At 40.2% G+C, this 18085-nt stretch overlaps 1 protein-coding gene and 1 pseudogene across 1 annotated transcript in view; both read right to left on the bottom strand.

The window, feature by feature from the left end:
• LOC124777313 (juvenile hormone esterase-like) overlaps positions 1-18085 on the bottom strand; it is an 84716-nt gene that overhangs the window by 26275 nt on the left and 40356 nt on the right. The window contains exons 4-5 of the mRNA XM_047252669.1: positions 17789-17974; positions 8257-8441 (exon numbers count right to left, since the gene is read on the bottom strand). Of these exons, the coding sequence (XP_047108625.1) occupies positions 8257-8441; positions 17789-17974 (371 nt within the window). The remainder of the gene's footprint in view (positions 1-8256; positions 8442-17788; positions 17975-18085) is intronic.
• On the bottom strand, positions 16175-16292 carry LOC124778287 (annotated as a pseudogene).

Genomic DNA, 18085 nt, shown 5'->3' with positions numbered 1-18085 from the left:
TTGCTGGACAAAGGTATGGGTAATTAGTGGCTCAGAGGGAGGCAGCAGATGTTCTGCTAGGAATGCGGGAGAGAGGGATGGCAGTTGCCCAATCTAACCATGTGATACACAGATACTGGAGCTGGTGAAGTGTAGCGCACCACGAAGAATGGTGGCATGGACTGGGAGGGGGTGAAAGGGCAAATGAAGGGGAAACTGTTGGACAGATGCTATGGGGACAGTGGGTTAACAGAGACTGAGATCAGGAAGATTACATGAGCAAATGATGTGTTGCAAGGATAACTTCCATCTTTTTAGTTCAGATGGTGCTGGAGGAAAGGATCTAGATGGCATGGGTTGTGAGGTAACCATCACCTTCAGCATGTTGTTCTCAGCAGCATGTTGTGCCACTGAGTGGTCAATTTTGTTCTGGGCCACAGTTTGGCAGTGGCTATTCATTCTTGTGGACAGCCTGTTGGTTGTCATGCTGACATAAAAAGTTGCACAGCAATTGCAACAGAGTTGGTATATGACATGGCTGCTTTCACAGGTGGCCCTGCCTCTGAAGGGATATTACTGACAGAACGGGAGTAGGAAGTGCTGGATGGATGAATTGGGAAGATCATGTACTGATGTGTTCCACAGGGATGTGACTGCTGTGACAAGGGGTTGAGAGTAGGAGTGGTTTAGGAAGAGATCAGGAGATTGTGTAGGTTGGGTGGGAAATAGAACACCATTTTAGGAGGGGTGGGAAGGGTCTTGGGTAGGATATCCCTCTTTTCTGGCCACAATGATAGATGATCAAAGCCCTAGCAGAGGATATGGTTGAGATTCTCCAGTCCATGGTGATAATGAGTGAGGAGAGGGGTGCTCCTTTGTAGCTGATTCTTGGATTTGGTGGGAGGATTAGGGGTGCAAGAGAATATGGCATGGGAAATCTCCCTAACCTGTGGAATCCCACCCACTTACATAACCATAACAATTTTCTTCTCTGGATCCCACCTTTCCTTTCAGTATGACTTTCATCTTTTCAGATTCTTTCAGTTCCTATCCTTCACAGATCTGGTACTGCATCTCCATGGTGCAAACATCCCAGAACCACATCCGTTCCCTCCGCAAGACAGTGTTACTGTGCAGTCCCTGAGCACTCTACATACCACCTTGATAAATTATTAAACCTGTTGGCATCCGAGTCCTGCCTTGGAACACTACTGCCCATCAACACCTACCCTACCCACAGTGAACCCCTTTATCAGTCCCTCATAGCCTCCACACGCTGCCTGGCTTACCTTTTCAGTTTACCACATCCTCTAAAACTCCACAAAATCCAGATCTCATACAAACTCAAAACACTGTTGTTAACCTTACCACCAAAATCTCAATCCTATGTAAGTTTTAGTGCTACCCAAAGGCCTCAACCGCAGCCCCACACCCAAGTTTAACCAAGGTGCACTTATCAAAGGCCTAAAAGACCTACCCTCCTCCTCCTGATTCCTCCAGTGGAAACACTTATTTGCACCAACCCCTCCAACCAAAGCTAATTAATTCCAACACTGATCTTTGCCTCTCTCAGTTCATATCACCTTTGGGTAGCACTACTGTGACCCTCCCTCCTTCCCACCCAACCACCCTCTGGCCACCTTCCTGGCATTCCTTACCTCCAACTTGGTTTATTTTATTTATTTATTTGAGATACATATTCCATAGATCCAGTAATGCGTGATTACGCATGGATGTGGAACAAGTCAAAGCACATACAATATAGATATCATAGAATACAATACTCCATGACGTACTGTTCACCAGTCAGACTCTACCTCTCCTATTTGTAGATTGTTAACACCTAATACTATTTTTTGCTGTCTGTCTTCTACATATGATCTGAGCCAGTTACCCATTTGTCCACAGATTCCATATTGGGCTGCTTTTCCTAAAAGGTCTCACGATCCTTTCCCAGGTCTCATCCCAAGAACACAAACCTCTCAACACTTGGGAGATGAATGATTCAAAACTGGTACAATACAATGATCTAATCAAAATAATAAACAATACAATACAATACAAAAATACAATAGTGATAAAAAACAATACAGATAACAATGACAAAGGAAATAATCTGAATTACTACTCGAATTATTTATCTCTGTTGAAGAATTCATCTAAAGAGTAGAAACATTTTTCCAGCAGGAATTCCTTTAGCTTTTTTTTTAATAGCATTTTCTTTTCTTTTAGAAACTTTATATTACCCGGGAGTGCGTTAATGATTTTTATACTTGTGTACGTTACCCCTTTTTGTACCAGAGAGAGATATTTCTGTTCACAGTGCATATCACCTTTCCGTCTTGTGTTATAATGATGGTATGCCTCATTTGTTTCATATTCAGAGGAATTGAGAAGAGTGAAGGCCATGAGTGAGAGGAGATATTGTGAGGTAGTGGTTAATATACCTAACTGTTTAAAAAGATTTTCACGTGAGGTTCTTGGGGGGCACTACATATAATTCGGACTACTTTTTTCTGGCTTACAAAATTTTTTTTTGAAAGTGGTGAGTTGCCCCGAAAGATTATTCCATAGCACATCACTGAATGAAAGTAGCCAAAATATGCAGACCTTGATACGTTAATGTCTCCAATTTTGGAGATTATTCTGATGGCAAATGTTGCTGAGCTAAGCTTTTTTAGTGTTTGCTGTATGTGGAATTCCCAGTTGATCTGGTTATCTATGTGAACGCCTAGGAACTTTGTGCACTTAACGCTCTGTAACTGTTGGCTCTCATGTGCAATGTTAATCTCTTCTGGGCTTATGTAACTGGATTGGAACTGCATGTAATTTGTTTTACTGGGGTTTATTGCTAGAGAATTTGCCGTGAACCAGTTCAGAGCATTTGCAAGTGCTTGGTTGGTATTTGATTCTACGTCAGAGGAGGTTTTGCTGGCTGTCACTATACTTGTGTCATCTGCAAACATTGTGATATTGGTAGCACTATTTGAGGACAGGGGTAGGCCATTAATATATATTATAAATAGGAGGGGACCAAGGACTGACCCTTGCAGAACTCCATGAGGTACTGTTCCCCAGTCAGACTCTACCTCTCCTATTTGTAGATTGTTAACAACTAATACTATTTTTTGTTGTCTGTCTTCTAGATATGATCTGAGCCAGTTACCCATTTGTTCACAGATTCCATATTGGGCTGCTTTTCCTAAAAGGTGTCACGATCCTTTCCCAGGTCTCATCCCAAGAACACAAACCTCTCAACAAAAGAAAAGACAGCCATTCACAGTCTCAAAACAGACCATTCCCTGTGATAAAAGTTCCCTCACCATCATGATGAATAGCAGTGACTACTTGACAGAAGGTTCTGCCAACTGCTAGACTCTTCCACATACAGGCTCTGCCATTGTAATCCTTACTCGGGAATCCAACATACCTTCCAGCACCTACTCAAATCTTTGGGCACATCTCAGAACCTCTCCCTCCTCACGCCAATGACACCCTGCACATCCCACTTTTATATGCCCCCTGAAATCTACAAAAACGACAATCGTGGACACCATCTGAAAGGATTTCCACTCTTGTTGACCAATGCCTCCAATCAACTGTCTGAAGCCTAACCTCTCATGTCGAAGATACTAACCAGCTCCTTTACAGACTCGTGACCATCTCCATCGCTTTACCACTTGGATCCCTACTTGTCACTACTGATGACACCTCAACATCCTACACCAACATCCCTCACACCCGTTGTCTTGCAACTATCAGACACTACCTCTCCCATTGTCGTTTTGACACCAAACCCACTATCTCATTCATCATATACCTTACCAACTATATCCTCAATCACAAATATTTCTCCTTTAAGGGGAAGGTATGTAAACAAATCCATGGCAGAGCCATGGGCACCCGCATGGCATCCTCTGCTACCAACCTATTTATGTATTTATGGGCCATCTAGAGGTAGCCTTCCTAGCCTACTAAAACCCCAAACCCCTTGTCTGTTTCAAGTTCACTGACGATACCTCCATGGTCTGGACTCAGGGCCAAGCCACCCACCCTACCCTCATTCCTCCACAACCTCAACACCATCTCTTCTATCTGCATCACCTGGTCTTTCTCAACCCAAAATGCCACCTTTCTGGATGTTTACTTCCAACTGTCTGATGGCTCCACCCGCACCTCAGCCCATATTAAACCAGCTAACTGCTAACAGTGCCTGACTTTTGACAGCTGTCAGCCCTTCCACACCAAAACATTGCTTACATACCGCCTGGTCACCTCTGGACAGCATATCAGCAGTGATGAGAATTTCCTTGACCAGTATGGTGAAGATCTCACAAGGGCCTTCACAGACAGCCACTACCACCCCTCCTTCCCCCAGACCTAATCCACAAATTTCTCTTGCTATCTGTCCAATTCACCCACCCAGTACTTCCTACTCCTGTCCTGTCATTGGTTTATTCTATCTCATCAGAGGCAAGGAAATCACCCTACAGCTTTTTTATGTTGGTATGACAACCAACATGCTATCTGTCAGAATGAATGACCGCTGCCAAACTGTGGCCAAGAACGAAGTTGACCACCAAGTGGCTCAACATGCTAGAGGTCAATGGTTGCTTCACAACTTGTGCCATCTGAATCATTCTGTCCACCACCAGCTTTTCTGTACTACATAGATGGCAGTTATCCTTGCAACACATTCTCTGCTTGAATAATCCTCCTGGCCTTAATCTGTGCTAACCCACTGTCCATACAGCCTCTGCTCAACAGTTTCCCCTTCCTGAATCATGTCACCTCCTCCAAATCCACATCTCCATGTCACCCTCATTGTGCACCACACCTCACTGGCTCAAGCCCAGTGTATCACATTCCTAGCCTGTACACTTGCCACCCCTCAACCTGCTTTCCTAGCCATCACAACTGCTGCCTCCCTTTGAGCCACTAGCTGCCGCCCAGCCCTAATCCCTCTTCCAGACACCCTCCACTCCATCCCTTTACCTACCCCACCTAACAAAAACATCTCTCTATCCTAGTCCACTTGTCAGACTGCAATCCGGGCTCTGTGTCTAGCTGATACAATGCAGAAGCAAGCAAGGTTTCACTCTCTTTTGTGTGTTCCTGTTGACAGCTCAATGATTCTGCTATTTCATGAGTGGTCTCCTTTATTCCTAAATTATTTACATTCTGCCAGAACTTTCCTTGATATGTTCATCTCTCTCCTTATTATATATGATTTTATGTAAAATATGTTCTCATAGGTGTCGTAGCTGCAGTACAAAGAAGCAGAGTAGAGCAGAGTAGAACAAAGAAACGTATTTTACATTACAAAGAAAATTTTAATGCTGCTAAGAAGTAAAAGCATGTTGTTAGTGTTTCCTCTGACCCTGTCAATGTCTTTCTTAAAGTAGCTCATAAAATATTTATGGGAAATTAAAGTACTGTGATGAAGCTATTAAACATAGGACGTTACTATGGAATGGTCATTTAGAATGAATGAATGTTAATAGGTGTGAATGAAGCTATGGAGTCTAGGAATCTCCAAGAGGGGAATTGGGAAGACTTTAAACTATGAATGTTGAGAAGCAAGAAAGAAAATTAGTATGTTAAGCATATTAGTTCATATGGTTCAACTAAGAAAAAAACAACTTTGAGTAGTGAAAGGATCAACTAATACTATGGTAGTGGCAGTGACCTGCATTGCAATTATCCTGAACAAAAGTCATTTTATTAGCTGCTTGAAGTGCTAGTGCTATGAAAAAATAAGGAAAACGTAAAATTATCTTGTCAGGGAAACATAATATTTTCTTTGTATCACATCATAATTAAGTTTATAATAGCTCTGAACAAACTCTATGTTTAAACTTACTTAGTGCCTAGATATATAACAAAATGGCATCGAATCATCATATTGATAGGCTGACAAATAGTTCAATTTGGAGCAAGATTAGCAACGCCAAGATTGTAGTAATGACAATAAACAGAAAAAAAACAGACTCAAACTTATATTTGGAATAGGTGAAATTAATCAACTTCTAATTTCCAGTACCTCAGAAGCACAACTTCTAAAGACTGGAAATACTGAGCAGAACGCAGAAATCACTAGCTTTTACAATCAAGTCAGAAACCTGCTACAGGATAGCAAAATACCACAAAAAGGCAAAAACAACCACATAACACACATACTTTGTGAAACAACCGTGTACCACTCATACTTTGTGCCAATTCTCACTTATGGTTTAGAGACATGTACCCTATTGGCAAAAGACTGGAGTGGAATTGAAGTGACAGAGATGAGATTCATAAAAACTATGAACCAGACTGCTAGAAAGGACAAGATCAAAAAAGGAAGTGAACAAGAATATAGCCGGCATTGAAGCCCCTATTACTAGTGCAATATAGATATGCAGACTGCAGTGGTATGGGTAAATTATGAGAATGGGTGAGAAAAGACCAACGAGAAAATATTTTGAAATAAGTGTCCAAGGCAAAAAAGACCTAGAGGAAGGTCCAGAAAATGCTGGATAGATGCAATGTAATTAGGGGTGGAGGAGAGAAGATTCCAAAGGAAGATGTCCAGAACAGAAAATCTGTGAAGACATAAAGGGATGGCGAGCACTTGCACACCCCTTCTGGGAGACTGGAGCTGGGAAATGATGATGATGATGGGTTTTACAAACAGAAGTCTCTCTCTTAAATAAACTGACATACAGACAAAATTCTTGCATGTCTGCCATACTTTCGCTCCACAGTGGCTTCTACATCTACATCTACATCCATACTCTGCAAGCCACCTGACAGTGTGTGGTGGAGGGTACTTTGAGTGCCTCTATCGGTTAAGATAATGTTCTGTTGCAGTGTAATAAAAATTAATAAAGTACTTTATTCTGTGTAGCTCTCTCGAAAGAGTATCAGGTTAGGTCAATAATGAAAGACTTAAAGGGGCCTCATCAAGCACAAGATTTATCTACAACCTGGCTGGGAATTGAACCTGGGCCCATTGCATCGTAGGCAAACATGTTACCATTGAGCTAAGCAGGCAGACAATATTTTAAAGAGTTTTCAATTGACACAAGGCAGGAAATTGGAAATGTCTAAAAACTTGAATTAAATTAAAGGTACATTTTATTATTAGCTCCCTGTATATAATCTGAATTGTGGGAAATCTCAGGTACTGCATGGATTAATGTCCAAAGCAATGTGAGCCTCCATTCTTGCAATATGAAAACAGCTATTTATCTTTCAAAGCTGCCAGATTACTCATCAGTGTGATGTATACAGTAGATGTCAAATATTAAATGAACAGTATAATAAAAAAAGCATTTTTTTTTTAACATTTTGCTTTTGAAGCCTCATTATTGCAAATGTTACATTTTCCACTGAACAGTCTTCTGTGGTCATTTAAGGACTATCTGGTTTTGGAACCTTGCACGAAGAGTCACAGCCTCTTTGTCTATATCAGTGCTAACTTAATCATAGCTTCCATCATTATAATGTGCTGTAAATTTGTGTAACTGAAAATCAATTCTTAACTGTGCAATATTTTGTATTGTGACCAAAATATAACTCATAATGAGATTTTCACTCTGCAACAGTGTGTGCACTGTTATGAAACTTCCTGGCAGATTAAAACGGTGTGCTGGACCGAGACTCGAACTCGTGACCTTCGCCTTTTGCGGGCAAGTGCTCTACCATCTGAGCTACCCAAGCATGACTCATGCTCCATCCTCACAGCTTTACTTCTGCCAGTGACTAAGCCATGTCTCCGCAATGTCCTTTCTTCCTGGAGTGCTAGTTCTGCAAGATTCACAGAAGAACTTTGGTGAAGTTTGGAAGGTAGGAGATGAGGTACTGACAGAAGTAAAGCTGTGAGGATGGGGCGTGAGTCGTCCTTGGGTAGCTCAGATGGTAGAGCAGTTCCACATGAAAGGAAAAGGTCCTGAGTTTGGTTGGATGGTTGGTTGGTTTCGGGGAAGGAGACCAGACAGCGAGGTCATCGGTCTCATTGGATTAGGGAAGGATGGGGAAGGAATTCGGCCGTGCCCTTTCAGAGGAACCATCCCGGCATTTGCCTGGAGTGATTTAGGGAAATCACGGAAAACCTAAATCAGGATGGCCTGAGTTTGAGTCTCAGTCTGGCACACAGTTTTAATCTGCCAGGACGTTTTATAACTCATAATGTTTTAGAATGCTTTCTTAGTCTACAGAAAACTAATTAATTGTTTTTATGACTTTCAACACCACAAAGGTGCACAAAAAATTTGCAGATCACATGATACTTACATAAAATCCAGTAATGGAATCAGCAATTTCCTGAGCATCTTTCTCTTTTAAGCAGTTGTATATTTCCTTTGATGAATTGTCAGGGCAGTTCAATAGCTGTGCTTGCTTCTTTGCTTGTCCTAATGGATCATGAAGTACAACTGACTGGACGCCACCACTCATTGCAATTGCCCGATGAAACAATCCTAGGGAAAATTATAATAGCATGTAGTCAGTAAAGATACATTACATATGTTGACATAGGTACACAAAAGTATTCATAGAGTTGTTCGGTAATATGAGAGTTGAGGATGGCCAATGCAGAACAAGGCTGCTGTTTTATTTTAAGTGGTTTCTCATCATATACATTTAAGCTGCTGCTGGTGATGATTTATTATATTCAAGTATAGAGGTAAGGAAGATGATTCTGTGTTTTATATTACTCATTATACACTAGCAATAGACTGTTTTATTTCAACTGTCATTACTTATCAATATTTTAAATAGCTACATGACAGCCAAAAATAGAAGTGTGTCCAACATTAACAGAATAGGGGAGGAAAACTTCAAATTCTAGGTTGAGGTTATCTTTCTCCTGTTGTTGCTATTTGAAATACATTTATTTGTGCTCCAATGCTGAAGTAGCATAAGAATATGTTTTTTGAGTCTTTTTTAAATGTAATTTATAATATACTATTGTAGGTACATTTCTCTTACACTCTTGACAATTTAATTTTATATTGTATGTGTGACTCCTCATCCAATTTCTAGTTTCAAAACATTCTTTCTTAGACAATGAACATCATGCTATTATTTTGATTGACCTTCTTTTCCCAGTATCTATACACTTGTTTTGTTAGTGGCATCTGGTTCAAGCCAGTGTTAATGTGTGAGTGTTTATTGAGACAATGTGCATACCTGTGTCCTGGGACACATCACTTTTGTATGATGGCATCATAAGCACCAGCAGAGTACAGGGGAGGAGCAAGAGACGACACTTTCCCACCCCCCACCCCCCGGTCCCAGAATCTAAAGTACAGAGAAGTACAGAGTTTTTATTCATTACAAAATTCTCATACACTTATAGAAGTGATTTCCTGTGATTATTGTTAGCCAACTTTAGCACCTATGGAATTTAGTTTTTTGTTGTATGACACACCTCAATACTGACCAACTCATTCATATCAAAGATGCCAGTTTTGGAGTTTTGCTGCCCCCATTCCAAACAGGAAAAGATTCTTTGGAAACCTGTGGATGGCATCTCTTTTAATTGATATTCCATGACTATCAAGTGTTAATACAGTGAAGGATATAAGTATGCAGTTCACCAGAAGACATAATACCAATTCATCCATGCTGTTATTCGGGTGTGGAAGACACAAATGAGGAACTCCTCCACCTACAAATCATAAAAAGTAATTGCAGTGCAATAATTTAAAATGTATACTGAATAACAGTCATGTCTTAAGTGTATCAATAACAATGACAGCTGATGTGATGATAACATTTATGAGTCATAGTAACACATCAACAAAGAATAATTCTGGATAAAAACAAAGCCTAATTTGCTGTTGAAATCATTGAACAATGACGTGGATTGCTTTATATAACCATAGAGTTAGTGTAATAAATTATATTAGAAATCAGTCAGTGTCTTCAATTTGTTTTCGCAATTACAATCTGATTCAAGAACAAACAAGACATTTGAATTCATTTACCAACCATTGAACTGATGATCTCCATTAATTAGTAACTACAACACAAATGATGCTAAGGAATATAGAAGAGGAGTCTTTTTGTTATTTTTGCCATTAATAGACTACATTTGCAAACTGAAAATTCACAAAGAAGCTTGTGCATTAGAATACTGTACCTTCTTCCTGCTTTTAATCACCATGATGATTTGCACCTGAGGTATTGCTGTTCTCTAAGAATGAACTACAACTAAAGATTATGTGAATATTTTATGTGATTAAACATTTCCTCCCTGCCCCCCCCCCCCCTCTACTCCACACACACACACACACACACACACACACACACACACACACACACACACACACACACCACACACAGACAGACAGAGAGAGAGAGAGAGAGAGAGAGAGAGAGAGAGAGAGACTGTCTCTCAGTGCTGTCTGGAGCCCATCTCCACTATTGTGGTGAGTAGTAATCTATCCGAATTCATATTATTGTTATTCGATCCCAGATTTTTCATTGTCTGCTTTTACCATATTAGTCAGTTTGTTTAGATGTTCTGATCAGTTTAACAATTTGGTATTTATTTTTCTGAAAACTGTGTCATTATTTTCCTTGCAGACTGTTTGATCCAATTTCCTGTGGTGTTGATGATTCAATAAAATATCAAACAATTATTCTTATATAATAACAATGTCTACATTAAAATGTTGAAAGCACCATTAACTCAGACACTTTTTGCAGATAAGAGGGCCATCCAGGAACAAAGGAATGTTTTGCCATACTGATATTTTCTTCAATGATAATTTTGGCTCATACTTTGTATACTTTTCCACATTGTTCCCTTTCACATTAAGGCACTTGTTGTACCTTGGCACCAATTTGTGAATACCCTCTTCATTCCATGTGGCCACCTGACTGCTCAACCAGGTCATGACAGCATCCTTCTTTGAAGAGTGTTTACCAGCAACGTGCTCCTTCAGTTTTGGAAACAGGAAAAGGTCTGATGGTAGGTCCGGGCTTTAGGAAGGATGCTCAAAAATGTCCCACCTGAATTTCTCATGTACTGAGGCTTGTAGCTGCCAGGCAGTATGCAGACTTATAGTGTCACGCAATTGAACAATTCCATGGGAGAACTTGCCCTTTCAGTCATTCTAGGTAGCCTGCTGAAGATGTTCAAGGATATCACAGTGTACATCACTACCGCTGGTCGCATTGCAGGGATTGAAATGGACAAGTAGGACCCCTTTGCTGTCCCAGTGTACAGAAGTCAGGAGTTTTTGAGTTGTTGCAGTTTGTTTGAACTTGCACAGTGATTGAAGATGAAGCCACTCTGTAGGCTGTTGCTTCAGTGTGAGAATGTTGTGAGATAGCCATGGCTCATTTCTTGTAACAATTTGATCAATGACTGTATCGGCATCTCCTTCATAATGCTTCAAGAACGCTAATGTAGCACCCATTGTTGCAGCTCTCTGGTCATCCTTGAACATGCGCAGCACCTACTGTGCATGGCTTTTGTGGTATGCTAAATGCTGAGTGACAATTTTGTGCACAACTGAATGAGATACTTCATGATATGTTCATACGCGTCACTAATGGTGACTCATCGATTCTCTTGAATTACACGACCAACCTTTTATTTCAGCACCTCTGCTGTGATGGAGAGCCACCCTGCTCTCTCTTTGTCATGAATAACTGTTCTCCCTGTCTTAAACATTATCCACCATTTCCAGACATTGGCTGCTTTTATTGAACCTTCACCATAAATGGTAATAAGTCTGATGCAAATGTCACAGGACCCAACATTTTCTGCTTGCAGAAGACGAATAACACCTTGCACCTTGCAGTTGGCAGGTATTGTGGTTGGTACAGTCATGATCACAGCAATCTCTGCACTTACCACATGTGGCAACTATCTGCATCACACTGAACTAATGAGTGGCTGCTGCAAGACAGGTGCACAGACTGTATGCACAAACATTCTTTACTTTCTGCATGGCCCTCACAGATTATAATATGCTTTGTTAGCAAATGAATGTAACACATGCTGACTAGAAGAAAAGTAAGTGGTAGTGTCACATGAGGTATGTGAGTCACTCTTCAACTATCTTCTATTCCTAATTCATATTGTAGGCTTAAGTTTTAACACAACATAAACACATTCAATAAAGCTCACAATTTGCAGCATTGTTCCCAGAACTGATTGTCGCACTTTGGTTCTGAGTCGAGTGGAAGGACTGAACCAGAGACTTTGAAGGTTCTGTGACAAGCTAGGCTGCAACTGCCTGGACTTGCACCACATGTTTGAAAGCTGTAGGGTCCCCCTAGATAGATCAGGTGTGCACTACACATCAAAAGTTGCTGTACTGGTAGCTGACTGTGTGAGGGGTGCACACAAGGGTTTTTTACATTAGGTGACTCTCCATCCAATACAGATAACGACAGCTGTAGGAAACCCAGAAGTTTCACTGAAGATCAAAAGAAATGCTTTCCACAGGCGGAGAAAATGAAAATCCTAATAGTAAACTGCTGAAGCATTTGCAACCAAATGCCAGAGTTAGAAGCACTCATGAAAGCAGAGAAGTTCACATAACAATAGGTACAGAAAGCTGATCAAAACCTGAAATTGTTAGCAGTGAGAATTTTGAGGAAATTTTAAGTGTATATCGAAAGCATAGGCAAATGGGAAATGGGGCTGGCATATTTGTCCCAATAGGCAAGAAACTCAAAACCACTAAGACAGAAATTGAAGCTGCATGTGAGATTGCATGGGCAAGACTTAGCATCAGGGGTGGGCGTCAAATGATACTGGATCCTTCTGTCACCCACCAGACTCATCTCCTGATGTAGCTGAAAACTTCAGAGAAAACCTCAGTTCACTTGTACGTAAGGTCCCCAGTCATTCTGTAATGATCAGAGGAGACTTTAATCATCCAACAATTAATTGAGAAACTTGCAGTTTTGCAAGTGGTGGGCATGATAAGAAATCCTGTGAAACTTTATTAAATGCCTTCTCTGAAAATTGCCTAGAATGGATAGTTAGGAACCCCACTTAAGATGGAAATATAATGGATCTAGTGGTAACAAATCGATCTGACCTCTTTGAGGATGTCCACATCAAAATTGTTATCAGTGGCCATGACACAGTTGTGGCAACAATGATTATCAAAGTACAAATAACAACTACAAGAAGCAGAAAGATGTATATGTATATATTCAGTAAACTATACAAAAAACAGTAATGCTGTATCTCAATGAGTAACTTGAAACTTTCAGCAGAGGGCAGGAGCATGTAGAGGAACTCTGGATCAAGTTAAAAAAATTAGTTGAGCATCCACTGAATAGATATGAACCCAGTAGAACAGTTCATAACGGGAGGGAACCTCCATGGTATAGAGTCACTGCAAAGAAAATTCTAAAGAACAGAGATTACTGCATAATAAACAAAGCATAGAACTATAGATAAAGAGATGGTGAATGCAACACACTTGGCTATCATGGCAGCAGTCCAGGATGCCTTCAGTGACTACCATAGCAGAACATTTTCAGGTGACCTTTCACAGAACACAAAGAAATTCAGTGTATGTAAAGGCTGTTAGTGGCACCAAAGTTAGTGTCCAGTATCTATCAAATGAGACAGGAACTGAAATTAATGGTAGCAAAGCAAAATCTGAAATGCTTAACTCTGTTTTCAAATGTTCCTTTACAAAGGAAAACCCAGGAGAATTGCCCCAACTCAATCCTTGTAGCATTGAAAACACGAGTGAAATAAGTATTAATGTCAGTGGTGTTGAGAAACAGCTGAAGTCATTAAAGTAGAACAATGCTCCAGGCCCCAATGGAATCCCTGTCAGATTCTATACCGAATTTGTGACTGAATTAACCCCCCCCCCCCCCTCCCCCTTTTAACTATAATCTATCATAAATCCCTCAAACAAAAAACCATTCCCAGTTCTTAGAGAAAGGCAGAGGTCACACCCACCTACAAGAAGGGTATTAGATGTGATTGACAAAACTGCCTTCCAATATCCTTGACATCAATTGTTGTAGACTCTTAGAACATATTCCGATCTCAGACAGAATGAAGTACATTGAAGACAGTGACCTCCTCAATGCCAACCAGCACGGATTTCAAAAACATCGACCACATGAAACTCATCTCGCACTTTTCTCACATGACATACTGCAAGCTTTGGATCAAGCCAGTCACATAGAGCAGTATTTCTTTACTTCTAAAAAGCATTTGACTCAGCACCACACCTATGCTTATTTTCCAAAGTATGATCATGTGGAGTATCATGTGAAATTTGTGACTGGAGTGAGGACTTTTTGCTAGTGAGGACACAGCATGTTATCTTGGATGGAGTAACTCAGGCTTTTTGCAAATGATGCAGTTACCTATAATGAAGTACAATCTGAAAGAAGCTGCATAAATATTCAGTCAGATCTTGATAGGATGTGGTGCAGAGATTGGCGACTTGCTCCAAATGTTCAGAAATTTAAAATTTTGCATGTCAAAAATGAAAAATATATTGTCCTATGACTATAATATCAATGAGTCATTATTGAAATTGGCCAACTCGTACAAACAGATGGGTATAACATTTTGTAGGGATATCAAATGGAATGATCACCTGGATTCAGTCATGGGTAAAGCAGGTGATAGACTTTGGTTTATTGGTAGAACACTGGGGAAGCATAATCAAACTACGAAGAACATTGCTTACAAATCACTCATGCAACTGGTTCTAGAACATTGCTCAAGTGTATGGCACCCACACCATATAGGGCTAACAGGGTATATTGAACATACACAGAGAAGGACAGCATGAATGGTCACAAGTTTGTTTAATCCATGGGAGAGTGTCACAGAGATACTGAAGGAACTTAACTTGAAGACTCTTGAAGATAGATGTAAACTGACCCGAAAAAGTCTATTAACCAAGTTTCACAAACCAGCATTAAATGATGACTCAAGGAACATACTACAACCCCATATCTATTGCTCACATAGAGGTCATGAGGATAAGTTTAGAATAATTACTGCAAGCACACAGGCATTTAAACAATCATTCTTCCCACACTCCATATGTGAATGGAACCTGAAGAAACCCGAATAACTGGTACAATGGTATGTGTCCTCTGCCATGCACCTCACAGTGGTTTGCAGTGTAGAGATGTAGATGTAGATGTGTAATAAGGCTGGTATCATCATTTCTTAATTCAAGTTTATTTTCATTAGATTCATGTGGCATAATGTAGGCAAAAGAAGGAAAAAAAATTGTTTTGACTAAAAAGCAAATTTAAAAGTCACATACACTGTTCAGTGCAGTCAGGGTGTCTACCATAAAGCCATCTGAAATCGCAGTTCATGATAGATGTTTTTATGAAACATTTTGAAGTCCAATTTAATGCTTCATAGAGACATCAGTTCTCTTGATGTTATTTCTCTTCCAAACCAAGCCCAAAGCACTACAAAACCAGCCCGTACCAGTCCTGTCATATGTCAGAATATGAGGGGCCCTGTGGAAAAGTGGCACATGCCACCTGTACAGTGATTTTGTTAATTTAGTACAGCAAGGCAGCTGATGCCATCTAGTGGGAACTTCTAGCACTGTGGCATGTGCATGTTCCTTTAAAGAGAGCATATTATATTTGCTGTTATTCAGGACTGACACATTCACATTGGAAAAGAGGCCCATGCCAATAGTATCTCTGTGTCTCATGAGTCAATTCATCTTGTTGGCTGACTTGGTTTTGGAAACCCAATTAGAAAGCATTTCTCAATTGTTGTTCATATGTTTCCAAGATGGCGGCAATAGGTGTTGCTATTAATGTTACCCACAAAGAAAATGCAACAGTGCATGTAAAAAAAGAAGAATTCGTAAAAAAAAAAGAGCGGAAAGATAACGAAAAAAAGAGATTAAGAAACAATGGAAAATAATATAAATCCCAAAAAAATAAGAGTGCGCCCAAGAAAGTGTTGCATAGTGACAGTGATCATTGCTGCAAAACTAAAACTAAACTCCATCCGAACAGGCCTTGGAAGGCCCAACGGTACCGACCAGCCACCGAGTCAACCTCAGCCCACAGGTGTCACTGCATGCGGATATGGAGGGGCATGTGGTCAGCACACTGCTCTCCTGGCTGTATGTTAGTTTACGAGACTGGAGCCATGACTTCCCAATCACGTAGCTCCTCAGTTTGCCTCACAAGGGCTGAGTGCATCCCACTTGCCAACAGCAAACAGCACTCAGCAGACTGGATGGTCACCCATCCAAGTGCTAGCCCAGCCCGACCGTGCTTAACTTTGGTGATCTGACGGGAACCGGTGTTACCACTGCGGCAAGGCCATTGGCTTGCTGCAAAACTAGTTTCTGCAAATACGCTACATTGAATGAAGAACAGAAGGAGGCGATTGACTTTTATTTGTTTGGAGATTATAATAAGCAAAATGCTTATTTATTTGGGTTAGTGCGGCCAATTGCCATTTCTGTTAAACAATTGAGGAGTGTCCGTAGCAATGAAGAATGTGACACTGAGAGTCATGAATCTACAACACATGTATATATACATACACCTAGGCAGGATAGAGGAGGCAAGCATTGATAACAAGAGAAAAAATTAGGTTAGAAATCACATCAAAATGTTTCCGAGGGACACATCACATTATAGTAGAACGCAGAATCCGAACCAGTCCTACATGACCTCTGTTCACTCAATTGCTGGAATGTATTGTTTGTACTATGAAGATATTAAAAATACAGATGAGTTCCTAGTGAAACAACATGTGTATGAAACCATTTTCAACACAGAATATAATATTGGTTTTAAATTGCTGTTGAGTGATACTTGTTGAATTTGTGATTGTGCTAAGGCACGTAATAACACCAAATCCACAGACATCAAATTGCACCTTGAGATAGCTGAAGCTGCATATAGTGCTCTGAAAAGTCAAATCAGTATGGTAGTGATGCACTCATTTTGTGCATGGTCTTACAGTGACATTGCCAACACCACATGTTTCGATGGAAACAGTTTTTAAAAGAGAAAACTTTGGACATATAATTTCTGTATTCACCACTGTAGTGATGAGAAGGCGGTGATGTGTGTCTGGTCCGAGAATGTTGCATCTAGAGGAGCCGATGAAAAGCAGTGTTTTAATAGCTTTAGGCATGGTGAAGGAAGAATGTCATCAAAGTTCACACAATCAGACTGAGAAACCTGTGCAAGTTAGTCTACAGAAGTGTCGTGGATGATTTACGAACTCCCAGTTAGTTCCTAAATATCCAAATGGATCTCAAATTAAGGCAGCAAAGCTCAAGGACCTTCAAAGCTTACAGCAATTTGTGCCTCCAATATGTTCAAGTTTTTATCAGTCATTGTTATGTGGTTGTAGTGACGATACAATGGAACAGGAAAACATTGATGAGGAGTTTGACTATTGATGACATGCTATGTAATGTGCCTACATGTCAAGGATTTCATTTTCTGTACTTTAAATTGTAATAAAGTGGCCTAATATTTAATAGTATTTGCAAAACACCATCTAGTTACTGTAACAACAGTTGGTATCACAGCAGGAGTTCACATTACTATTCAAAATCATATTTCCTTAATTCCCATTTCCTGACACAACATACTCTGGTGGCAAGTGCCCCTTTTCCACTGGGCCCCTCATATACTAGTTTCGGCATATGGTTGCCTTGAATTCACCATTTTTATCACTGTTGCTGTTATCTTTCTTTTTTTTCCGAATACAAATGAAGATCATCATCAGATTGGAATAGCATTTCTACTCATACTTCACTGCATAAATGTTTTAACTGTATAATATGTTAAACCTTTAATGTACCTTTTGACATGGTTGACAGCATATGCAGCAGAACACTGTATGACCCAGCACTGTAACCACAAATTGTAACATTTTCTGGGTCTCCACCAAATGCAGCAATGTTTTTCTGCACCCACCGTAGGACTTCTACCTGGTCCTTGAGGCCATAATTTCCAGGCATAATAGAATCTCCTGTACTTAAGAACCCTGCAAGGATGTTGCCAAAAAAACCAAAAATAATTTATTACATTCCTCAACATAGGAGAAAGAATTTATGTAACAGCTCTAAACTATATAATATGCCTGTATTTCCACTAA

This window comes from Schistocerca piceifrons, chromosome 2 (genome assembly GCF_021461385.2).
Source record: "Schistocerca piceifrons isolate TAMUIC-IGC-003096 chromosome 2, iqSchPice1.1, whole genome shotgun sequence".
NCBI classification, from domain to species: domain Eukaryota; kingdom Metazoa; phylum Arthropoda; class Insecta; order Orthoptera; family Acrididae; genus Schistocerca; species Schistocerca piceifrons.
The sequence above is the reverse complement of the archived record's forward strand: the minus strand, read 5'-3'. Positions and strand labels throughout refer to the sequence as shown.